Genomic DNA, 26,369 nt, shown 5'->3' with positions numbered 1-26,369 from the left:
GGGAACAGAATGTGCAAGTACATGTGGTTATTTTAATAGTATGCTTTAGTGTATTCTGTGTTAGAAAATGAGTCTGTAATGACATTTTCTTAGACTGCAAAGTCCTTTGCTTTATTTGAGTGATGTAATGCTGCAGTAGCAATTAAGCTGCATCATTGACACCAACACACCAGTAAGCAACGAAGATGGCAAGGGCACCACTGCACGCAGAGAACACGATGTGGGAGAGCACATTTAGAGAGCCTTTTACCTGTCCCTTCTCCATCAGAGCTTTCTCCAGGTCCTCAATTTTTGCCTGACACCTGAGAAGATCAGCTTGCAGTTGCTCACGAGTCTGGGGGGAAGAAGACGGGGGGGGGGGGGGGGAAGGAAAAATCAAAAGTAAATATATTTTCTACTATTTTATGGGCTGTCCCATCAGCTTTTAATGTTTTTCAATTAAAATTTTAAACAATTAAAATAATTGTTATTTATATATAAAAAATAATTGTTAATTAATATTTTAAACAAGGAAAATAATTGTTTTTGTGTTTATGCTCCATGATGTTTGAAGCAGCCAGTTTAACAGCATTTTTCCTTCCCAGCCTAAAAAGATGTTAACATCCCATAATCAGTGACAAAGTTCTTACCAGGAGAAGAAAAAAAATAAATTTAGAAACTGAAAGAGCTCTAAGAAGCTATTCATAAGCTTTAGTAACTTAAGGCAACTGGGGAAAAAGGGACAAGGGAGAAAGAGAATTGCATTAACACTGAAAAAGCCCTTTAGGTAAATGAATTATATTGACCCAAAATAAATTACATATCCCATAAACAGCACATGCTGGTCAGTTTTCCTCATTTATACGATTATTACACTCAGTACTACACTACAGTGGGTATTACCCCCTATGTCCAGTGAGGCACCAAAAGGCACTGGATCATACAAGACACTAAACAAAACAGGATATAAAACACATGTTTCTGGAGACCCCAACCACTGAGGCTCCTTGATCTACCACAAGTATTTTTTTTCCACTCTACTTCAGGTACTTTTCCACCCAAGTAGTTTAAATATACCTACAGGGATTTTTTTTTCCCCGCATCTGTGCATCTTTGGGTCCTTTCTTACCTTAAGCCTCATCTATAAGTAATAGGAAATGTTCATCCCACCAAAATAAACTATGCAAAAAGCTAATTTCTGACTCACTCAAGAGATGGATTTGCAGGGACGTATCAAAAAACCCAAAATGCCATTAAAAACAAATAGCAACAATTTCCAAGACTACAAAAAGTACAGTCTGCAAATGCCTGCAAAATTTAAAAAACCCCATGAAGGCAAAGAAAATATATAATTGTCTCTCATAGGTGGCAAATAGATGACTGCCCCTGAAATCCTTTTTTTAATAGTAGATGGAATTATGCCCCCTATCCTAATTCTATCTTGAGAAGTGATCTTCAAAGTCTGTATAGCTTTCATTGGCTAAGTGTCCTACTTAAAAAGAGAGTGTCAAAACTGACTAGGCTTTTGTAAGATGCTAAGAACTCTAATAAATAAAGCCATAAAGCCGTAATTCTACTATTATAAGAACTATATTTCACAGGAAAAAATAAAAAAGGAGTGTAGGTTGGTTGAGTCCTTTTCCATCAGTAATTTTTAAACACATTAAAATCATTTTCCTTCTGCATTCTTAGCAACACACTGCAGTGGCACAGTACAGCAGTGGCCACATGTAGCAAAGCAGTAACATGTAATAATCACAGTATTTAAAATGTTTCTCCATTTTTGGGGTTTGGAGAAGTTGCTGAGGGAAGACACACAGGGGGTTTTTAACTGTCCAGCTTGGTGTCCATCAGGAGTCCCCACTTCCTGTTGTGCAAAACTGCTTCCCAGTCAGCCAGAACCAAGGTTTAAGTCAGATTTTTGATTCTGATTTGGGAGATTTTTAATACAATCATATTATGGAAGTACCTATGCCCTTGTAACAACCTACCCTGTGATTAATTTAAAATCCATCATGTCACTATCCAAACTACAGGTTCAAATGGGTTATCACTCTCATAGCATAGAAATCTTTAATGCATTATACATGCTAGAATAAAGTATACTAACATCTTTGTTCTGATTGCACCAGATGAATCTAAATTATCTCCCTACTTATGACATCCTCTAATCCTCAAAAACATTGGGCTCTGCATTTCACTGACCTGCAAAGATACCTCCTGCTATTACAAATTGTTTCAGCTTTTTATATTATTTCAGAGTTAAAAGAATTTCAATTAAAAAATTACCCTTGCTTCTCTCTCTGCATCCAGGGTTCCACCAACTTGTTCTTGGAGCAATGCATAAGCTCTTTGCAAAGCTTGATACTCTCTTGTTAGCTGGCAAAACCTGAGTTCAGCTTCTTCTTTAGGCGTGCTCTTAATGAAAAGGTGGGGGGGGGAAGTGGGTTAGTAAAAATGTATTTAATAATGGGTTTGTCTGTACAGAAGACAGACTCACAAACAAGCAACAAAACTCATACAAAGTCTCAAAGTTTAATAAAGGTATGAAAAAAGGAAAGGAAAAGGAAAAGGAAAAGGAAAAGGAAAAGGAAAAGGAAAAGGAAAAGGAAAAGGAAAAGGAAAAGGAAAAGGAAAAGGAAAAGGAAAAGGAAAAGGAAAAGGAAAAGGAAAAGGAAAAGGTGATGAGTAACTATCTACCACACAATTCAAGGGCAGTATAAGTTGCCATGTAAGACAACAATGTGCAGAAATGGAAAAACTATCTGGGGAAAGGTGAGGGGAAACAGTCTTTGTGCAACACTGTCGTCAGCAATTCCAGAGCCAGAGGGGTCTCAGAAGGTATTTGTTCTATTTCTCATGCTGTCCACCCTTCCCTCCTTACACTTGTTCTCTACAATGCCAGGGCAAAGCACACTGACACAGAAGTTACATTTCAAAATTATTTCAAATATATTTTCTTAAATTTATTCTTTTAATACAAAGTATTTTCAAAGTCTTTATTTTCCTTGAATGTTAAGCCACTAACTTTAACACTTATAAAGTCTTTCCTATACAGCTGAGGACAAGAAATGTCCTTCACTTTAATTAATTTTTGCTCCAGGAACTTGAGTTTTAAAGAAAAGAGATTACTAGATATTATTAGACATTAAACCTAGGAAAAAAGGCAGCTTCTTCTGAGGAGTATAAGGCAGAAGTTGGTGAAAAAGAAAGATGAAAAAGAGCATCTAATTCGTGCTTTGTGCTCACGCACGCAATCCTCCAAAGTAGGCTAGCAGCAGTGAGTATCACAGAGCTGGGACAAAACATGTCACTGGGTATTTACTACCTATGATCATCTAAGCTTTTACGAAGTGCAAAGGGCTCTCTGAGTATTGTGAGCAGAGAAAGAAAATTCTGATTGTATCAAAACAGTCAAATGATAAGGTTGAAAGGCAGACTATTGTCTAGTAAGTATTGACTTTTGGCAAAGCAATATGCCTCTTCATTTTCTTTTGACTAATAAGAAAGAGTTTGAGGAAAAAAATATTTCTCACACCAATATCTGCCAAATCTGTCGGATAGAATATTATCTTATTAATTTTATTGCAAAGTGTATATGTTACCAGACTTAACAAGACCCAAAGGAATTCTCTGCCAAATCTTTCACAGTTCATTGGGTACAATGGCTGAAAGTTTGTATTTATACTTCAAGAAGTAGAAAGAAGAACAAATCAGTTACTACTTACATCTTCCAGATCTTCTTCTGGTGTTGCCGGTGTCCTGTCTGTTTTATCTGTGTTGTATGAAGTTACAGATGAAGTTTCTGAATCAAGAGACTCTTCATCAAATCCAAAAAATGTCTCCACAACATGCCTCTGAAAAATTAGGTTTTTTTAGCTAGTAGCAAAACAGATGAAAATCCCCAACGACCCAGTAAGTAGCAACCAAGGTGTTCTCTGATGATTATTTTAGTATTTGGAAAGAAAGAAAGGTTCCAGTGCAAACTCTTCTCTGATAACTTACTTTTTCAACATCATTTGTGGAACAACCTCCAAGAACACAACTGGACGTGGAACAGAGATGAGGTAAATACCAAAAGAATAATGCTTTAGCAAAACTATAAAACCTAATTACCAAAATCACAAAAGTCCTTTCAAGATTCACAGTAGATAAATCCAATATCTATTCAGAAGAAAGTAAGCCAGTACAATGTAACATATAAAATGTGCAACCAAAAGGAAAAAAAGTATTCTGGAGACCAAGGTGGAACAAATTTAATTTCTCATACTAATTGCAAAAAGAAAAAATTCTATTTTGGAAAACCCTACTTAAAAGTATAAATTAATGCTTATAATTTATTTTTTTCAGTATCATCATTCTCATTTTATTTTCAAAAAGTTTGCTCCAATATTATATCTAACCAAAAAGACATGTCTAGGGAAAAGCAGCATTGCACTGCAGATGTTAAAAATTTCACACAACATTATCAATTAAATGCATGCTTAGAGAAAATGAGTAGCTAGTGAAAATGAGTACAATATCATTTGTGAAAAATGTGAATTTTTTTTTCTTATAAACATAGTTACAGAAAGCAGATGTTAAACTCAACTGTTAAATTTTTTTATATATAAATTTAACTAGAAAAAAAGGTTTTTAACTGTTATTTATCAATAGAAAGCAAGCTTTTTACACCACATAAGTCCAACACAATTTCAGAGAAGCAAGAAGACTGAAAATATTTTTTTAAGAGTGTTGCTGAAAAATGGATTCAGGTTATGAAGCAGCCTAGACAGAGAGGGTAGTGGAGGGAGGTGGCTGTAAGAAGATGAAGAAACATCTCTGCATGCTTTGCCATTGCTTGATACTGAAGCACAGATCCTGATGTCACAGTTTGCTGTTTGGATCCTTTTCAAATACATGTCAGAGGTTGTCTATGAGAAGATAAGAGCTTGTTCATTAAAATAGCCATAAGGATTTAAAAAGTTATCAGTTGTTATTAATTCCAAACATCATGAATCCTTGAGAATTGGAATCAATCAATTTAATTCCAGGTACTGAAAAGTTTTAAGTATAATGCCCTCTCTCAGGATGATTTCCAAATATTTATCTTTCCTTGCAGTTTTCCAGACTTACCTAACCTTAGAGATTTTTTTCAAGTATATTTACATAAGTCTTCTCTTTCTCACAAAGCCCTAATGCTCACTGTATTCTTTTGGTTTAGCACAGCTCTCATCAGCAGTCAAAATACTCTGTTTTGATTTAAGGGGTACCAAAAAAATCAAGCCTGCAGGTGTGACTTTTTGCCTGGATGAATGACACCATGTGCCCCATTGTCTGGTCACCACAGTCCACCAGGTCACAACCTCATCACTCATAAGCTGAACAAGTCCATAATAGTTTCACAGTACAGCTAATTCCACTCAAATTGCCAAATACAGCTCCAAGGTCATGTCCTGAAACACTCAACTGCCTCACTTAAGGAGACCCCTTCAAACAGTACTTAAAAATTTTCACTCAGAAACCCAAAAAGCCATATCTTTTCTAAACAGACTGTGTGTATCCATATGCATGCAGATAAATGCATAAAAGGCAAAGAGCTTCCAAACAACCTTGAGAAACAAATTTCCTTTTGCAAGCTACTAGACCACTACTTTGTGAATTCATGGGATCACAGTTACAATGCCACAGTGCTGGAAGGACATTACTCAATCCTCACTTGTGCAGGAAGCACTGTGATCTTCCATCAGGCAGAGCCATGTCCAAGGTGCTTAAGACAAACAGTTCCCTGAGATAATCCAATCCTTTCCTGCAGCATTCACCAGTTGACCTTTCTGCCTTACTTAACAAAACAAAGGGCACAAGGAATAGGTTTAAGCTCTAGTCTAAAAATACAAAGACTTATCCAGAAAGCTAATGTATTTACTCACATTTGAATTAAAACCATTTCAGACTTCTCTTCTGAATTCAAAGGTCTACCACAAAACACAGGAGGTCACTAGTCCTTGGGAGAGGGCCCATCCATCCCATGGCTTTCCTCCCCCACAGAATACTGGTTGCAGCTTACAACCATGTAACAGCAATAGTACAAATAAATATTGGCAGTTGAAAACAGAGTTAAAGAAATGGTGCTACTTCAAGTTGTAAGGAAGACAAATTTACAATCTGAGTAGCCAGCTCAACTCACTTTCCTGACTCCAAACTGATATGCAGACACAGCTTCATAAACAAGAAGGTACATTCTATGGAACTAAAGAAGATGGTGGCAGGTAAACAAAGTGCCAAGTCTTTGCAAAGGATAGCAGAAGGGACTTCTAAAAGATGGAGAACAAATCTCCAATTTATTATCACATGGCACATGGAGATCACATTACCGTATGGGTCAGCAGCAGCTGAACTAAAGTGACAATAAAACCTACCTACCTATGGGATTTTTTTGCTACATCTCTGCTGCACAGTCACTTTTAGATAACTCAGGTCAAATACATGTCTTCCTTTAACCCCGCATGCACACACCCACCCATGCCATTTCAAGAAATGAAAATAAATTAGCAAAACAACAGTGCTTTTGATTTTAAATAATAAATAAAGGTATATAGGCTGGAGAAAATATTTAAAGCAATTTCATTATTGTGAAAAATAATTTGAACATTTCACTTGTAGCAAATGTAAGGGAAAAATATATATGTATCAATAAATAAACCACTTGATTATTAGATATGAGGGAATTCTGAAAAAACCCCTTAGTACTTCCCATCGCACTAAAAAACCCCAACACTTAAAGGAGAGTTAAAAGTCAAAAACTTTTAAATGCTATAAAGACTACCTGTAATATTTGAAGTTAAAAAGTGAACGATTTATTTTTAAGACTCCTTCATTTTTAGAAAAGTTGAATATTTATAATTTTGTGGAGCAGATCCATTCCATAGCAATAGAGATAAGGTATTGAATTACTGTATATGTATGAATGACTGCATATGCATGTATATATTGAATTACTGCACATGCATGAGTTGCTTCATGACATAATTACAAAATAGCCAGTTTGACTGTTGATCATCTAGCATCTGAATCAACCAACTACGAGAACTGATTCACAGCAAAACCAAAACAAATAAATTCACAAGGGAACAAATGTATAGAGAGAAAAAAATACTTGAATAAAAGACATGTGAGTCATAAAGTTGTAGTTAATAAATAATAAATAAAGCATCAATAAATATATCAACTCCAAGGGAGACTCCACGCATGCCTCAAAAGATGAACCACAATTGTTTCTGAAAAGTATACAGAAATGCACAATATCACTGGACTTTTTTAAATATATAAACCAAGTTATTCAAGTTTCATTTAAACTTTTCTTGAAAATGGAAACATTCTGAATTAACAACTTAGAGATTGTTTTATATTTGTTTGCACATTTCTTATTTCTAAACCACAACTTTTTAACTGAGAAAACAGTAATGTAAATTGCAGAAAAATTCTGATTTAAAATCTAATTTCCACTGACTACTAATAAATGCCATGCATTTAATAGCAAGTATTTTTCATGTGGATTTATAGCTATGTTTTCATATAAATTTAAAGTAAAATTATGCATTAGGTCTTTATAACTCAAGTATTAATACTTCTACTGAATTATGGTGCTCAGTAAACATAAAAGTTTAGACTACTATAAATCAATAGTGACACAAACTACATTATATGCAAATTTCAATATAATCTGATTTCTCTGTTGGTAAAGTAGTTTCATTTTACATTTAAATATCTCATTTTAAGGGATATTATCAAACATGATGAAAAAGATCCAAGATATATTTCCTTGTAATGCAAACAGATGTGCTCATCAGTAACTTCTTACCTTCATGCTTATATGTCATTTCTTGGCAGCCAGAAAAATAAAGGCACACCAAGGCACAGAGGCAGAGAAAAAAAGAAAAATATAAAACAAGAAATATGAACTCCATCACACCAGTGTGCAGGCTTTCCACCACTGCAAATACAGTTCATTTATTGAAGTTTAAAAAAGGCACAATCCATAGAGTCCTGCAGTAACCAAATAAACTGGGTAAATATGTCTTACTTTCAAATGCATGACTACACCCATCATGGAATGAATGTACCTCCATTCCACATGTCAAAAATAAACAAAATATAAAAAATATTGCTTCTGAAGTGTCTTAGTTATTTCACAACAAAAATTGAAAAAAAAAAATTAAACCACCTTGGAAAAAATCAGGTGTCTGAATATACAGAGTCACTAATCACTTCTCTGAAGACCCTGCAAGCACAGAGGTTATAAAGCCCATCCCACTTTGCTGCTCCTTTCCTTGGGGAGCCTGAACCAGTTGTCAGCATTGTTCCATGAACTCCTTGGGAATTAAAAGAGTGTTCAGTGAAAGCTCCAGTAGCAACAGTAACCTAGTGCACCTACAGAGCTCCAGAAATAACACTCATAGCTAATTACAAAAACACAGAGCTGTCAGAAGCTTCTCAGCTGAACTGATGTTCAGGGCTGTAAAGGCTACTGGCAAATCATTCACACAATATGTCTCAAAGATGGAGAAAGGCATTCCATGGATTCTGTTCCAGATAACACAAGAACTGTCAGAAAATACTCTTTAGAAAACAACCACAGACCCATTAGAAAACCACCACAGACTCTGCACTCAGACCATCTCAGGAATGAAGGAAGCTGGAGTCTAAAATCACCCTTTTAGGAAAATCTGCAACTGATGAGTGTAAATCTCCCTGTGCATCTCATTCCTGGTTATTAGAACAAAAAAAAAAAAGCTCATTCTGGAAAGTATAGAATGATTCATCTGACTATTTTCATGAAACCTCTTTCTCATTAGTTATTTCCTCCTTCACTTTGTCACAAGGAATGGGACACATTTGGAAATAGATACAACCTACCAGCCAAACTTGTTAATTCACTGTGTTAACCCTAATTTTACATTTAGCAAACCTTAGAAAAGCAAAGCCAAAGACTTAGATCAGCAGTTTCTTTTTCCACGTGTTTGGTTAGGACAGAGGTTAACACATAATTTCAGTACTATGCTATACAGGGTATATGGTCTGTTTGAGATATAAAATCTTGCACAGATAATAGTCAGAAATACACTTAAGTTGTGCATGTCTACATATAAAACAACTCATCTTAAACTGCCTTTATAGTCTGTGGAGAGAATCAGGCAATTTTAGGCTAAAACTCCTATGTCCTATTTAGATATCTACTTCCAACCACTTTATGTTACCATACAGATGTCTATATCTCATGTCCATTACTGACATCTAACCAACATTTGCAACTGTTGGATAAATAAATTCCACTATTTTCTTCTGGATTCCTGACATAGGCTGTAAAAACAGAGGTGATGAAATGGCAAAATCCGAACTCATCTGAGTGAGCAACTCATTCCACTTAGAATGTTTAAATTAACTGTGGGAAACACAGCTCCTTTTAGCATTTTGATCCTCACAGGACCACACAGGTGGCCTGGAAGGAAATCAGCCAGGATTGGGTTTTTAGAAGTTAACACCAACTGCAGCTAAACTGTGAGTCAATGCTGCATATAAATGTAAATATTCTACAAGTTTATCCATTGCCAGGTAATGGCACAGTAGTATTACTGATTACTTCTTTCATTCCTTAAGGAATCAGCTAATTTAGAAAGTTTAAATACAATTATAAATTAACTATATTAACTAGTGTGTATATATGGTGTAACTACTACAGTACATAAAATCCCATTTGCTCTTCTCTCATAACCTTCTCTTTTTTCACTCAGTAGAATTCCCCATATTATAGCACTCAGCAAACAGAAAATAGCATTGACACAAAATTTTAATGGTTAATGCCCATTGTCTCCAATCCTCAGTTTGGTTGATAAGGAAAAGAAGAAGAGACCACAAAAGTATCAGGTTGCTCAAGACACATCAGGTGGCACCTGTGTCAGCTGAAGTTCTACTAACACAGAGCACTTTCAAGACATAAATACATATTTATTGAAGTTCTCAGCCTACAGAAATTCTCATCACCAGTTACTGACATCTAAAAATTGACTTAACTAGCTTTGTTTCATGAGGAATTTACAATTTAGCAAATGATCTTACACATTTGACTTACAATCAGATAAAGGCCAATAATTAGAGAAAACTATAAAAAATACAGTATAAGTTAAATACATCTATATATATTTACTTTTGCATTTGTTTTTAAAAACTCCTCTCAAAACACAAATTTCCAGTTACACTACAGCAAGAAAGAATAGTTTACAGTTGCTGCAAATATATTTGGCAGGATCTATGGTTACTTCTGTATTTTTTTCTTTTTTCCTATGTAAAAGACACATCATTATTAGAAATAGAATTTGAAGAAACTACCAGTGAAATAGAGAGTCCCAAAGGATAAATTTTTCAGAATATAGGCATTAGAGTGCAGAGCAATATAAAAGCACCACCTGGAGGTTACCAGGAATAGACTGTGCAGAACACACTGACACAAGGCACCCATTTAAGACAGAATATATCTTAAGCTACTATATAGATGATAATGATAACTCCACTCTTCATTTCCATTTTTTCCCTCTTACTCCATTTTCCACCTCCCACACACATGCTCCAGGCTGCTAATGTTCAACTTCACAAAAAACATTATTCAGCAAATTACTTTTAGTGCATTACAAGAAACTTTAAGGGTACTTTCTGAAGCAAAACTTCTCTCTTTTTATGATCTGAATTTTTGTCTTGAACCCTATATTAGTTATTAACGCATAACAGTTGGAATTGTCTTGCTACTTACGTATCACATACAGAAATATTATTTCAGTAACATTCCCAGCAGGAGTTATTCTTTAATTGTGATTCAGCTCAATGTTGGTACAAGTAGTTTAAAGGGGGTATGTTCTTTAAAGCAGGCTGAATATCTGTCCATTGAAAGAGTAGTTGCTTCAAGCCATTAAATCGTTATGCCTCGAGCCACTTGAATATTTAGGCTACAGTGGCTAAAAGTGTAATTTTACTGTTTATTTAAAACAAACCGCAAAAATAACATTACTTGTGTGAAGTACAAAATTCTTGAATTACCCTAAAAAATGAAGCACTTACCAGTAAGTGTAAGCAAAACAATGATTGGATTTTTCTCATTAAGCAGAGCTTCAAATTCGGGCAGTATTTAAATTCAGTATTTATTAAAAGTATTCAATTCAGGCAGAAAGAGATGTTGTTCACAGCAACAGAAATGTATGAAAAACCGAAGGTTTGCTCACCTTTGGAGGCTTCAGACTTTTCCTCCTCTGTTTTTTAGAGCGCAATAACCGTTCTCTTTCCTAGAAGGAAAGAGAACATTTTGGTATGGGTTTGTTTTAAAACTATACTTAGGTATGTCTAACACAGAGAAATACCATTAACATTTTCTTTAAGCCTCTGGTAAAGCCAACACAATGTCTTTATCCTTTTGATTAACACCATGTTACACCACACTGCGCTGCAGCTTTGTGCCTTTAGCAAACAAACCTTCAGCCACGTACTTCACACATCTGATGGGAAGTTGGCAAGAAAAGGCTTTGTTAAATACTGAGCATAGATTTCTGACAGTTCTTTTGACTCTTTTACCAAGAAGCTCACTATGGAAACAGAATTCAGAGTGTCACTCCAGTGTTCAACCATCCTGAAGCAGCAGGTCGGTAGCCAAAAATTAGTCCAGTCTTAGTAATTAAAAGTTGTTATGTTATCAGACACACTCTGATATACATGCGTGCATATGCAGATACAGTGTTACATCTGACTTATCCTTGTAAGGCAAAAGTCTCAAATCCAAAGGCACTCTCAGTCTCTGTCAGTTTAGTCGCTGTCTTTGGTCTACTCCAGTTTTGGTGCAAGATCACAATAAACTATACCATGACATGAGGAGGCCATGACTGCAAATGCAAGATTTCTGTTTGTCTAAGTCCAAGAATACTGCCTCAAATTCCAAAGGAGAAGAAGAGGAAGAGAAGGTAAAAAATGTGAAGGAGCAAGCCAAAAAACCCAACAACACAGGAGGCAGGTGCTCTGTCTTCTTGCTTTTTTCTGATTCTTTCCTTAGCTCTGCATCTTTGTTTGCAGCACCTCTATTTTTAAAAGACAGACTGCAGTTCCAAGTGCTTCTTTAGCAGTTATTGCTCACTGCATGGTATTATTCTATTCAGTTATTTGCTTTGCATTCAGTTGAGAAACTGGAAAAATAGGAAGCTCACAGTAGAAATCACAACAAAATTATTTATCAGCACATTGTTCCAGGAAATAAGTGTTGGAAAATGTAAAATAGCTGAGAGAAGTACAACAATTTACACAGCACCTCGAATACATGCGGTTTGAAAAATAAAGAAAAGTAATGACTGCCAAGATAGAATGCTGCAGGTATTTCAAGCTGCAGAATAATACAACATTTTAAGCTTAAAAAACTGGACAGCTGAATTTAGTACTTTTAAAGAAGAGTGCTGTCTTCTCAGATGTCCATTTAAGACACCTTTCCTGCTTTAAGTGGGGTATTCTGTCTCCCAAGCAGGTGTCCAAACAAATGCAGTGCACAATGAACAAACATTTCCAAAATCTCAGTCCTCCTGTTTCTAGTCTTGTTTGTAAGAAGACTGCTTAATTTACTTCTTCAACATAAATCAAGCTACAAGAACAATAATAATGCCAATTGAATCCACTAGCATCTTTTGCAGTCATCTGAGTTTACCTTGACAGCTTTGCTTTTAAGAACTGACCAGAACACCCTGCTGTGAGAGAAGTCATGTTGACAAGGCTTTAACAGCATCAAAGATACCCTACATATGACACTGTTAATCAGTTCACACAACCCTACTGCCTAAGACTTACTGCTCTTATTTTCATGTATCATATTGCTCTCAGCTGGAGTTAAGCTGATTATTTTTATATTAATCAGATATGGGACATTTGGGTCGTTCTTGGTAACTATGATACATCTGTAGTCTATAGAGGTGTGGGTTGGGCCAGAAAAGAGAGCTCAAAAGCAACAATGTGCAGAATTCCACTGCATTCACATCGAAGGCAAAGGCTCAGTTACTTTGTACTGGAACCAAAGAAGATTCCTAGTTAAAAATTTAAGTAATTTCTGCAAGTGGAATAGTATCTGTAAGTAGGAAACAAAGCAAAAATGAAACAATATTTTAAAATATTTATTTATTTTGCTTTTACACTAAACACAAGTTAATATTATTTGACCAAAGTCAGGATACAATATATTTCCTCACATCACTAGCTGAGACAGTAAAAAGAGAGCCCTCTCATACCCACTTTGCACTGAAATATAAGTGAGGTTTTATCTGCCATATACTCCACATCTAATGTCATATCACCATCCCTTCCTATGCAGTTTTACTTGGAAGTTAAAGCAGCATCACTCTGTGGACCAGACCCTACATCATAGCATCTGAGAAACATCCTACTGCTTGGAACACTGGGACACTGGGGAATGCACACAGACATCCAACCTTGGCACTGATTTCAGAGAAAAATCCTGGGCCAAAATCTCAGAGGAACTGCCAGGAACTGAGACAGTGTTCCACATACAGTAATAACACACCTTCTTCTTTCTCCTTTTTGGAGCTTCTATTTTTATTTTCAATGATGTATACAATTATTTTATTTTCTATTTAGACAGAAGGCTCTTAAATTCTTTTTATCATCTTTTAGCAGTCAGTAGTGCCATTTGAGATGTCTGAGTTTGCCTGAGTTCCAGATGCTGCTCCAGAATGGCAAGGGTCTCTCAGAGATTATGTGCAAATTTCTGCCAGCACCAGAAAGGTTTATCACAAATTGCACTAAATAGCACTAGACACCTTTAACACAACTTGAAATATTCCTCATCAAACACAACTTGCAGAGTTCCTGTGAACATCAAACACTGCAAACATCCATGAGCATCACCTTCAGAAGCCTTCCAAGTCAGAGGGCAGCAGCTGGGCAATTCTAATCCTAAGCCATGCTGCTACCATTGGTTTGAGGAACCACACAGTGTTCTCCCCATCTTTTTAAATACAGCTTGTATGGCCAGCTCAGCTGGAGATGCTTAGCCAGGTGAAATTATTGACACCATGTTTCCCACTTTTAGGAGAACTTCTAGATCAGGGGAGTGCTTGGGTTTGCACCCAACACATTTTAGTCATTAAGTTTTGGAAAGTCTCCTTTACTCAAGTTCCTTATTTGTTGACAGCCAGTTCTGTAAGTAAGGCTGATCATGCACTTTTTTTTCACAAGCAGCTCATAATAGGTAAATATTTTTAATACAAAGATTCATACACATTCCAAAAAATTCATTCACTACCTGAGAAAAACAACAACCCTTTGACACCAAAGAAGTATTTCTATATCACTACTACAACTGCAGTTAAAACATTCCTCTCAAATCTTTAGCTTGCCTATAGGTGTGTGTGCATGCACATGTGTATACCAGTCATAAACATTACCACTGTGAGATCATCAATAACATGCTGTTGTTCTTTGACTTGCAGTCTAAGGAATTCAATTTCTTGTTCGTCTCGTGTGCTGCTGAGATCATTCAGAGATGTGTGCCTCTTCAGTGCTGGTTGTGCAGATAACTTTTCTTTCTACAAAAATAAAAAACATAAAGAATGTTTTAAACTGCCTTGCTGCAACAGGAGAAAAACTCTCATGTGCCATGTAGCAAGCAAGAATTCTTTGAACCCATCAGTGCATACTCCACTACAACACAAGGCCTCTTTCAACAAAAAAACCCTCACATTCTATATGCCTCTGTGTTAATCTCGCACATAAGATATTTTAGAACAGAATCAAAGAACAGTCTGGGAAAAAAAATTAGCAGAAAAGTGAACTCAGTGATCTAGCATAGTGCATGCACTCAAATTCAGTTCTGACTTCTAACCATAAAAGCAGTATTTATTAAAGCTGATTTTTAGTCACAGCTTTTTACAGCCGGCAAAAACATTTTATCTATCTGGGCTCCATTCCCTTAATCAGTGTGAATTGATACAACACAAAGCACATGCCACTCTGAATTTAGAATATGAGTTTTCAGCTGTATTGTCTGCATTTGACAGTTGCCCCATCCCACTGTGGAGACTGATGTGTTTGTTAGAATAAAAGCCTCTCAAGCACTTCCAGCTCAAAGTTACTGTGTGCAATGTGCTCTCATAACACAGCGCTGGAGATGATTACTTACCAGAGGTGGTTACTTACCAGCTCTACATTTTCCCTCGATAAATTCTTTATTTTCTCTTCCATTCTCTGGATACATTGTAACATATCATCATTTTTTTTGCTCATCCTCTTATTTTTTTCTACCAAAGGCTTCAGCTGACTTTCTGTCTCCCGAGAACGTTTCAGCTGCAAATGGCAAAGGAACAAAGTTAGCTGGGCTTTAGTTTACCTTGGAGGGAAAGAAAAAACAGGTGTGTTTCCACTTGCTTTTCTTAATTCAGAAAGTTCAGCTCTTCTGCTGAATGGCATCTGTCATACACCACTGCTGAACTAAGAACTACAGCAGCCCAAGCAAGTAAGATGCAGCATTTTTGTATTGTCTGCCAAAAAAACTAAATCTGGTCACTGGATTTTTCTCTTGGCAAACACTTATGATGATCCATAGTGATTTCTTTATAAACTAATCTCAATAGATATAAACTTCTTGTGACCAACTAGATCTCTAGACAAGTTGTTTTCACCAATTCAGCCATCCCTTAAGAAGAGGACACTCTTCCTCCTCTTAATGCATAATTAGAGCCATGAGAAAGTCAGCCAGAGGGCACAGATTCAATCTCAGCATTCTGCTGACATTTTCAAGCTGCTCAATTTTGCTCCTGCGGTTTTATAATGTTAGACAATTACATGAGGCAAATTACTGCTCTTCCTTGCATTTGTGTGTATTTAATATTTCACTGTTTTTACTCCATGAGTCATTTTGTTTGGGGAAAAAAAAAAATCTATTTTTCTCAGTTAAAAGACTTTTCAATTTGCTAAGTTTTATCTGGAAAGGAGAAAGAAATCACATTTGTTTTTCTGAGATAAATTCACTGATAAATTTTGTTTTCTGTTTCATTCTTGAGAAAACTATTTTTCACAATTTTTAATCCCATGGCCTTGCTGATACTACTGATTTTATGTGTACTCTTGTCTCATAATATAAAACCAGCTCTACATCTCTTTCAAAATACTTTTCTTGTGCAACTGAATCTAGAATCAAGAAGAGCACTTGACTGAGCCATACATCCCCTGCATCTAGAGGGACACTGAAGGATACATTGAAATACTTCTGCATTCTTCAGGGATGTTTTGAATTATTTAGGCCCACAGAAAGGATTAACAAGGAGGGCGATGTCAATGTGTCACAAAGCCATCAATGTTTCACTCATCTGTAGGACTGACACATGGCACCATGTCAGCCCTCAACATAATTTTAGAAGCAGATATATAGGTTCCATCTTTTTAGAATAAAAAATCTTTTCTGCCACTAGAATTAGGGCATTAAGGCACATGTGTAAAAAGTCCCGTAGTGAAACTCACCTCCATTGCAGTCAATGAGAGTTTTAACCATTAACCCCAGCACAAGTACTGATAAAGGCTGATAAAATTCATTCTTAAAATTCATGTCATATCCTTTTCTGTGTAAGTTACTATCCCTCTTCTAGGATACTTAAGAGACTTCCCTTGAGAAATGGCAGATTTTTCATCACTACCACAAGAAAGCTTTTTTAACTCCTAGCTAGCACAAGCATGTCACAGAGACAAATTTCAAAAGGATGAATACAGCAATTTAAGTGCATGGATTATGCATGTTTTACACAACATCATTACACAGTGCTACAGGCAACATACCAGTTAATTTGATTACTATGACCCCAAAACAAATCTGTAAATTTTTATTTTTGTGGGACAGGAAAGATTCCATCCATGTCTTCTATGGTCACAAGATTAATTTCTATAGAAATCTCTGTTACATTTAGATATAATTGACTGAGGCCAACCAGCACTAATTTGTAAATTATTTATAACACTGACTTTCCAGCATTAAATCTTTTGCCATAAAGATGCCCTCCCAGTCACCATCTGTGTTATTACTAATTAATTTACCAGTTCATTTCTTTCATCTGCTAGGAGAGTATTCCTGTCTTCCAGCTTTCTTATTACAGCATTCAGTTCAGCAATTTTTAACTGAAATCTCCGCACATCTCGTTCATCCAGGTGCTGCTCCTTTACATCAAAAACATATAGATTTATAAAATTACTTTAAAAAATATTTTACTGTCCATACTTTACTATCATAGCTTAGCAACCGTATTGTGTAAGTTTAAAACAGACTTGTACATCAGTGTCTGGAAAACTTACTATAATTAACTGAAATACCAAATAACATCATCCTGGGAAAATGCTTCATGAACAGCATCTTGTGAAATGCATGTAAAGTTTAACAATTAAACAAACTATCTAGGTAAATAATATTCCATATATAGCAGGTTACTTCTCACCAGATTTCTTATTCTCAGCTAAAACAGTTCTAGTGTAAAGGACATAGATTAAAATCACATGGCTCAGTTTTTGAGTAGTACCTATTTTCTAATAATAGTGAGAAAATACTGAGGTTCACAGATCAAGATGACAGTGTAAATTCTGCAAGTTCTATATCCATATATTTCTCAATATTCTTTGCAATTTAAGAGGTCCAAGGAGTTTTTAAATCATTAGTAAAACAGCAGAGTGCAGCACCAGGCCATTTAGCATTAACAGGTCCTAATGGTAGCCACAAAATGACTGTGAACACCCTGGCAGTTCTCCAGAGCAGAAATTCAGAGAAAACTCCATTTTCTTACCGGACTTCCCATCAGTTCACTGATATCTCCCACTCCTGCAGGAAGCTCCCTCTTAGGACTGCTGTGGTATCGTTCTGCCTCCTTCACCTGGACAAGCTGCTCATCCAAAGCTTCTTTCTGAAGGAGCAGTTTCTGGGTATGGCCTGCCTGGACACCAAGGTCCTTCTCCAGAGCCAGAATCACCCTGTCCTTGCCTTTTATTTCGTCCATCTGGAAAGAAATAACGCATGAAGGAAGTTTCTGTAATATCCCCAAGTGCTCACTGCATGCAAACATACAAATTTGCAAAAACAAAGTTGTGTTTCTCTCAGGATTACACCAGCACTGAAACCGTGGCTGCCAAAAAGAAAATATATCTTCTCTGTGGTCTTTTTCTCTGTCCTTAAAAAAGGTTCAGCCTTCACTTGATCAAGAGTTTCTTTGGTCCAGTCTCAACTCAAGAGACAAACAAAACCAGAGGCAAACATGCAGTGAAACAGAATACAAGCCACTGAAAACATCCACTTCACCTGAGGATACACACTTCTATACAGAGAAGAAAAATCTGCTTTCACTATGTTTCAGCAAAGAAACACAATTAGTACAAGATATGACAAACACACCCTTTAAAACTCACCTGGGCTTTGTTTCAAAGCTTGAGCCACAGACATTTGCCCCATGATGACTCCCTCTTTATTAGTGAATATCATGTGTGGTGAATCTCTTCACAGACACTTAAAATTAGTAGCATATACATGCACAATATTTAAACTTAAAATCTTAAGCATACCTATGTATTTTACGTGCCCTTGTTATAAGATTCAAATGAGGACTGGTCTTTGTGTAGAAGGAAAAAAAGTAAGTGCACACAGACCATTAAAATAAAGGGTAGGAAGAAAGAGTTCTTAAACAGCCTCTCTGGATACTGAACTGTGTGTTCATACATCTCCATACCAAATAAAGCTCACTGCTCACAGTGATCCACTGCAGCTCTCATAGGATTTGTCCCTTGCAGCATCAGTGTTAAATTCACTTTGGTACTATTCCAAATGCTAGAGGAAGCGACAATCTGCAGCAGTTACTATAGAAACAGATTTCTTAACAAGAACATTAACCATTAACAATGTATTTATTGGAACTGTGCTGTATCTCCTCCAGTTTACAAAACTAATTTCTTGGTAAACATAAATGCATGGAATTTTGGAAGTCAATTTTATTTTGAAAAAATAAAATAATGAAGTAGTTAAATCGTATGTTTGTTGTTTATTGTACTCCTACATCCATACAAGTCCTTTATGTCAAGTTACACCTAAAGAAAAAAGAAGGAAAAGAAAAACAAAGACATACTAGAAGTAATTTATAGTTCAAAGTGATTTACAGGATTAAACACAATGAGATTACATGATCAGATGCAATTTGCTTCTTCAGGATTCTTGTCTTAATCCTTTCACAATCTACAAAGCACATGAAATTAGGTTGTGTAAAGAACCTGACTGGCAGGGGATGGCTTGGCTGAACCATGATCAAAGATAAAATGGTCAGATTGAAGTGAATAAGCTGCTCTAGACTACTCTGAAGTTCTAACTGGAACTGATGAAGATTGGCTCAGATGGAGATTTCTTCCCTGATTTAGAAAAGTTGCTGTGTCTCAACTCCTTGTACAACAAATAAAAACAAACTTCCCAGTATTTCAACTCCCATTTGTGAGACTTCCAAGTATGCCAAAAAAGGACATGCAGGAAAGAATGCAGTTTTTATTAATGGAAGAATTTGCAACATGCAGGATTTCAGAGGGACTGTGCAGTGAACAACAATGACAAAAATTAAGCAGCTGCCTCATTTAATGAATGCTATCTGTCAGGCACACTGATCTGTAAGGGAGCCCTTGGGAGGAAAAAATGTCATGTAACTAAATACTGTGGACAGTTTAGCTTTCAGTTTCACAGGTGTTCACACTGAACATCCACATAACTGACACAGGAATCTGCCCAGGCAAGGCACACATTCAGTAAGAAGACCCAAGCTTACATATGCAGCCCTAATACAAGGTACCCAATTAGTAGCATATTTCATACTCTTCCTGTTCTCACAACTTAATGGTAAATGCAAAGGAAAGCAACTATCTTGGTACTTGCTGAACTGACACAGAACTGATCCTTTGAAACAGATGTGACCAGTGCAGTCACAGCCACATCACCCTCCTCTCACACTTCCATTGATCAAAGCACACAGGCTCACACAAATTAGAAAGAAATGCCACAAAAGAGCATGGTTTTGAGGTGAGGGTTAAGGGAAGGCATAATTCTCCTCTGCTTTTCCTACTACTCTTTTCCTATCACAAAGACCTACACGATGAATCTTTCAGATAAAAACAAATGCCTCAAGTTTAAGTCAAGTTAAAAGTCTTTGAAACACTGATAGAATGAAATAGCAATGACTGCAGAGCCTTTTTTATTTTGGGTTTCCATTTAAAGTTACAGATATGCACTCGAAAACCTCTTACTCATGTAAACCTGGGCACACACACACAAATACACAGAACACTGCAATAGTGCTTAGTTTTTAATAAGCACAAATCACAAAATTTCTAAGGAACTAACTTACCACAAATTGATAAAGATGATTAGAATTGCATCAAGAATGCCTCCAAATTTTGCTTCAGAAGCATGGGGGTCAGTACAATTTTGCTCTCTTCAAGGGAATGGTTACACCCTTTGTTCATCCAATGTAACTGCACTGACCTAGTTAATGTCTCAATTTTCTTATATCTACAGCAATCTCACCCAAAGACTTATTATCTTTTTCAGCCTTCCATGGTGCAGAGCAAATCTGCAGAGCAAATCAAATCATCTTCCTTGCCTGTTTTCCTAACAGAGAGCACAAACTGGTCCAGAGTGGCGAAAAAAAGGGAAGAGAAGTATTTTACAGCACTGCAACCTTCCTCAGTTCCACGTGGAAGAGACGGAGAGATGGTATGTTGGGGCCCAGGAGGCAATGAAAGAGGAGTCACATGACTAGGAAAGAGAGAGATGGTTACGGTTTAAACTGAACATAAACTGCCACAAAAGAAGACTTCAGTTTAGCCTAGCCTATATTCTAATAGTGTTAACGCTCAAAGTGTCCATGTCAGTTCTGTCCCATTGGAAAACAGCTGGAGCCACAGTTTGTTACATGAAGGAAAAAAAAGTTGGCAGCATAAAGGCCAACCAACTAATGTAATTAGGTATGAATTAGGTATGTATTTTAGACATATGTATTATGGTCTCTGTTTTAGTGGGGAGAAGCATATCTTCCATTAGGCAAATGAAAATCAAAATGGATTAATCCAGTTTCCCTGCTGCCTCTATTTTAATCCATCACATGTTGTGGAAGCAACTCGGTCATGCCAAGACTCTCTAAGAATCTACATGGTCTTAAAGAGAAGGAGTATTTTTTATTAGACTAAGTGACAGAGTTGATAAGAAAGCTTTCAGGCATAGAAACCCTTCAGTAGATCAAGGTTAAGAAGTGTTTTCATGTTTTCTACCATGGCATTGCACTTGAAGGACCAACATTTGACAACTGGAAGCTGCATGCACAAACCCCCACCATGGCTTTCATGAATTCCTGCCTGTTCTGCAACTCATCTGAGACCTCTCAATAAGATACAGAGGACAGATACCATCTCTTCTACCAGCATATTTAGCACAATGACATCCCAATCATGCACTGTGCTCACACATATTGCATAAATCAAATATATAATCCCAGAAATCCCCTCCAAGTGTTGTTCCGGTTTCAAATTTGTTTTCAGTTTAAAACAAATTTACCCACTTTCTGCAGCTACCAAGTAAAACAGGGTCACATGAACTCTTCTCTATTCTCTTTTGCATGGATTTTAAAGTATTTTAGAACAGTGATTATTCTTCATGCATTTAAGGGTGGTAAAAGTCAGTGCAAAAAGTCTGTGGTAGGAGGACAGTGGAGCAACATGAGGTTAGATTGTATTTTCAATTATAGGCCTTGAGAAGAAAAGTAGCAGAAATACCCTCTGAAAGAGGATTTAAAGAAAATAAGATCATTCACAAGCAGCTGCAGAGGCAAATTACTGAGAAATCACCTTGAGTAGCATAAGTAACTCTGGAGCTCTTGGTTAAAATTAGAGCTTTATAAATATAATTTCTTCAGGGGTTTTGTGCTGTCAAATGTTAGTTGCTGAACACAGACACTACCTGCATTATGTCAATGAAGGGATAGCATTTACAGCCTGTGTCAAAATTACCCAGGTTCCTAAGAACATGTATCTAACTGCCCACTAACAGCTAAGAGAAATGAGCAGAAATGAGTCTTTTAATAATATTTATGAAACATGAAAGAGAACCAAGCCAGTCATTAGAAAAAGCATCCCCTGCCAATTATGCCACACTTCAATGACTACAGTGAAAGAAAGTCAGAGACCTTTGGGGGAACTTTAGTCTCTCATGAAGTTGAAAGAGAAATTCCCAGGGAATTAAAAGCCACATCTATCAAGGCATTGACATATTCAGTTTCCAAAGTGGAAAAAGCCAGCTGCTGCATTGCCAAGTGTAAGACCTTCCTCTTCACCCATTCTCATCAAAGTTATCTCCTAGCCAACTGCAGAACAAAATTCTACAGTGCTCTTCTCCAGCAGAAATTTAATTAACCTTTATACTAAGTGCCTGACACTGAAAATAGGGCTATCATGACAGAGGGATTGCTGGTCACTCTGAAGAACTAAAAGAAGATTCTACTCAAAAAATCCAGGTAAAGATTGAACCAAAAAGAATTAACATCTTTTATAGTTTTAAAGGGACACTAAGAACTAACAACAATATCCGAAGCTGAAAGCTCATGTGGAGAAAAGAATTAAAATATTCCAGAGCTGTGTACAGTATTCCCTACAACAGACATGGTCAGCTTTTCAAATAAATGTTTGCTGCTTATTTGGGACACTTAGGGGGAAAAAGGACAAGAGATGCCAACCATTCAGTGGAATAATAAGGGTCACAGACAGAAGTGGATAGGATTTCTTTTTAATTTCATGTGTCATTTTTCTAAACCAACAGTCAATTATTTCCTCCAGTAGCTCTTCTCATATATTTTTCTGAAGTGTGTAAATCTCATCAGAAGTTTTGATAAATTATACAAGAAACACCACATGGGCAGAAAATTCCAGAACTGATAAGAGGTTTCTCACATCTTTCTATAAAGCCAGTTACAAACTCTACTACTGGATTTCTCCTATTACCTATCCCAAGTGTTCACTGACAGAATTGTAATGAAAAAATAGTTAAAAATATAAAAATGTAGCAAAACTGAGTAATACAAATTTTAGGAGTTTTTTTTTCTGTCTGTGTGCTACACCACATGTAACTGTTGTGGGGTTTTAATACTGTCCCAAATTTTGTAATATATAGAAGTCAAATTTGTGACCTTCCTAACTTTTTAGAAAATATTAAGAACAAACACAAAATGCTGAACCTGCACTATGAAAAAGGTTTGATTAGATCTTCTTGATCCAAGGAAAAACAACATCTGGCTGGAATGCTGCCCTGTGAGCTCCTAAAAGAAGCAGCATAAATCTTGGGAGGACAGAAAGCCAAGTATTATTTGCAGTCCTACAAAGCTGGAGGTGCTGGGTCTGTGCTGCAGCTTAGCTCAGCCTCGGAATGCAGCTGGAGCACGTGTCCCAAGCAGATGGCACGATCCAGGAGCAGGCGAGCATTTGATGGCAGCAGCTGTGCGTGAAACACAGGCGGGGCTGAGCAGCCCAAGCTGCGGCTCTGCCCAGCCAGGCACGACTGCCTGGGATGATTCAAAGCTCAGCTTTCCAGGCTCGAAATCCGACACCGCTTCGGAGGCAAAACTCACACAGGGCACAGGTGAAGCGGGAAAAGCCAGGCTCCTCCCCAGGCCAGCAGGGAGTGCCCCTGCCGACAGCCAACCTTCCCTCTGCTCCAGAATTTTCAGACAAATGTCTCTGCATTGCCCCCAGTGATGAAAGCAGCATAAAGATAGAAATTGCACTGCCTCAAAATGACAAAATCCTAGTAATGGTAAATGCGGCAGAACATGAATGCTATTAGACAACTGTTCCCATCAGTAGATAATTTGGGACTTGGTGGAGCATTAAACTTTTGCTTCTATTACTTTTCATGTCAACTGCTCACATGAAGAAATGGAATGCACTGTTCCTCAAATTTGTAGATGATACCAAATTCAGGGGAGCTGTTACCACACAAGAGGATAGGAAAACCATTCTGAGGAACTTTTCAACATGTTGGAGAAATGAGCCAAGAAACCCTCATAAAGTTTGCCTAAGAAAGGTACAATGAATGTCCTGCCCTGGGAGAGCTCAAGTGCCTGCTAGATGCCAACTGAAGTTGGCAGTTTTGCAATGGGAAGAAAAAAAAAGGAAAAATAGACAAAAGGAAAGATCTTTGCATCCTGTAGGGCAAGTTGGATATGGGTCAGTGGTGAGAGATTGCAATGATTGAAATTAACTTGATATTGGGCCAAACCAGGAGGGGTGTACCAAAAGAGATTTAGCTTTTTATTAAGCATATGGGAAACCACACCAGGAGCACCAGAGCCACTTCTGGGCTCCCCTGCACAAAAAATAAGGTATTGACACACTGGCCTAAGTGCCATAGAAGTGGAGGAAGGCCAGTAAGACCACTATGGGGCTGCAGCATCCAGCATTGCAGGAATGGTGAAGGTGCCAGGCTCACTCAGCCAGCCAAAGGAAGCAGGCAGGATGAATTAAAACAGCAGATATTCTGGATATCCATTCTGAATATCCATTTATCCAAAGGGGAATTACAGCCATGAACAAAGTACATGCTTCTCCAAGATACAGAGCAAAAGGACAATACTGACAATAAAAACAAGGACAAGAAAGAAATGTCACAGTGACTGGGCTTTAGGGCAGGCTGTCATTGCTGAACTCCATCTTGGGAGGTTTTCAGACTGGACTGGAGGAGGCCCAGAGCAACCTGATCCAACCTTGAAAGCAGCTCTGCTTCAAGCAGGACACTGGACCTGGAGAGCACCCTCACCATCTAAATTTCCCATGATTGTATTACACTCCCAATGCTAAACTATACTGAAGACCCAGACACCATCTTAATATAACCCATACTAAAGACAGACAGACGAACCACCATATTAAGAGTTGTGCAAGGTCAGAAAATATGAATTAGTGAAGGATGTGAGTTGAAATTTTGGGCTTTCCTAAACTGGAGCAACCTAATTCTTAATTCTAAAAAAAACTTTTCCGAAGCCTTCACTTAGAACGTGAGATGCTCTGTTACACACGCACACAAAAACTGAAATACTGGTTTTAAAAAATCAGTATAAATGATACATGAGTTCATTCCATAACATGTTTTTTGTCTTGAAGAGAAGTTTCAGTGAAACTGCCTGGACTTCTACCTTTAAAAACTGTTTCATCTATTAGTTTGAATTATATTCTTTCATGTCCTTCATTATATTTATTTGGGAAACACCAGAGAGAAGCAACGTTCCACACTGGAAGGAGTTTTTTATTCATGCAGCAATATCATTTGGACTAAGGAGATTAAGGACACTTAAACAGTGCATCTGTCTCCATAAATCATTGCTGATCAGGAACTTCTAAAAATCACCCCTTGAAAACAATTTCTTTTACTTTGATGCTCTTAACAGCAAAAGGATTTTTTGCCTTGCAAGTATGAATCAGCAGTACTGTCACACTGCTCTTTAACCAATTTTTATAGGGCTACTTGAAAATACAATTGAAATACGGAAATTTAATTCATCTGGTGTACTGTGTGCCCTCTTAAACAGGAACCTTATTGTGCATCTAATACAATCAGTGGAATCTTAATGATTTTGTGGCTAAGAAAACTGGGTCTATTTTATATTGAAGTCTTTCAGGTAATTTCAATCCAAGCTGTTAAAGAATATTTAGGAAGACCATATGTGTAAAGACTTTAACAGGGTAGAATGATATTTAGCTGGAAAATAAGTGAAAAGCTTGGTGTTAAAGACATTTCTAATAAAAGAAACAGTGTTTACTAAAACATACACCACAAAACGCAGGGTGCAAGTGTCATTTGTTCGTTCCAAAGTTTAAATATTATATTAAGTGTTCACAAAATAAGCATTCCAGTTTTTTCATATTCAACCAATATTAAAAATTAGTAGATCAGTGATGTCATAATTCAATATCCTTTTAATGACTGGGCTTTTGCATACATTTTCCAAGGCATGAACTACAAAATGTCCATTAATCTTGCCACTGCAAAAACAGTACCTAGAGAAATGTGCCTTGCAATGTAAGGGCCTGCTTAAAAACAGTGTCCAAGTGGTCCCAGAATGAATGGAGCCTTGAACTAACATGGTCAATGGCCACGGCCTCCTTCCCACCTGTGCTGGCAGCAGAGTAAGGCTGGGCTCTTTCCCAGGATCCCAAACAACGCGAGCAGCTGTTTCAGGATTGCCAGGCAAAAGAGAGCAACTTTACTTACCTCTGAAAACTAACTGCAAACATTATCAAACCAAGTCAGTTAAATGGCGAACTTAATCAAGGGCTAAGAA

The 26,369-nt window shown here is 37.0% G+C and overlaps 1 protein-coding gene across 6 annotated transcripts in view; it reads right to left on the bottom strand.

Annotated features, from left to right (window-relative positions):
- The window catches only part of JAKMIP1 (janus kinase and microtubule interacting protein 1), a 226,327-nt gene that overhangs the window by 124,970 nt on the left and 74,988 nt on the right, over positions 1–26,369 (bottom strand). For all 6 annotated transcript variants that reach the window (XM_058025246.1, XM_058025243.1, XM_058025249.1 and 3 more), the window contains 8 exons: positions 17,811–18,020; positions 17,074–17,193; positions 15,187–15,333; positions 14,436–14,576; positions 11,229–11,288; positions 3,708–3,836; positions 2,269–2,397; positions 251–334 (listed from right to left, as the gene is read on the bottom strand). In XM_058025246.1, the coding sequence (XP_057881229.1) occupies positions 251–334; positions 2,269–2,397; positions 3,708–3,836; positions 11,229–11,288; positions 14,436–14,576; positions 15,187–15,333; positions 17,074–17,193; positions 17,811–18,020 (1,020 nt within the window). The remainder of the gene's footprint in view (positions 1–250; positions 335–2,268; positions 2,398–3,707; positions 3,837–11,228; positions 11,289–14,435; positions 14,577–15,186; positions 15,334–17,073; positions 17,194–17,810; positions 18,021–26,369) is intronic.

The sequence above is a fragment of the Melospiza georgiana genome, chromosome 5, assembly GCF_028018845.1.
Source record: "Melospiza georgiana isolate bMelGeo1 chromosome 5, bMelGeo1.pri, whole genome shotgun sequence".
NCBI lineage: Eukaryota > Metazoa > Chordata > Aves > Passeriformes > Passerellidae > Melospiza > Melospiza georgiana.
Note: the sequence above shows the minus strand (reverse complement) of the source record. Positions and strands in the feature narration are given on the sequence as shown.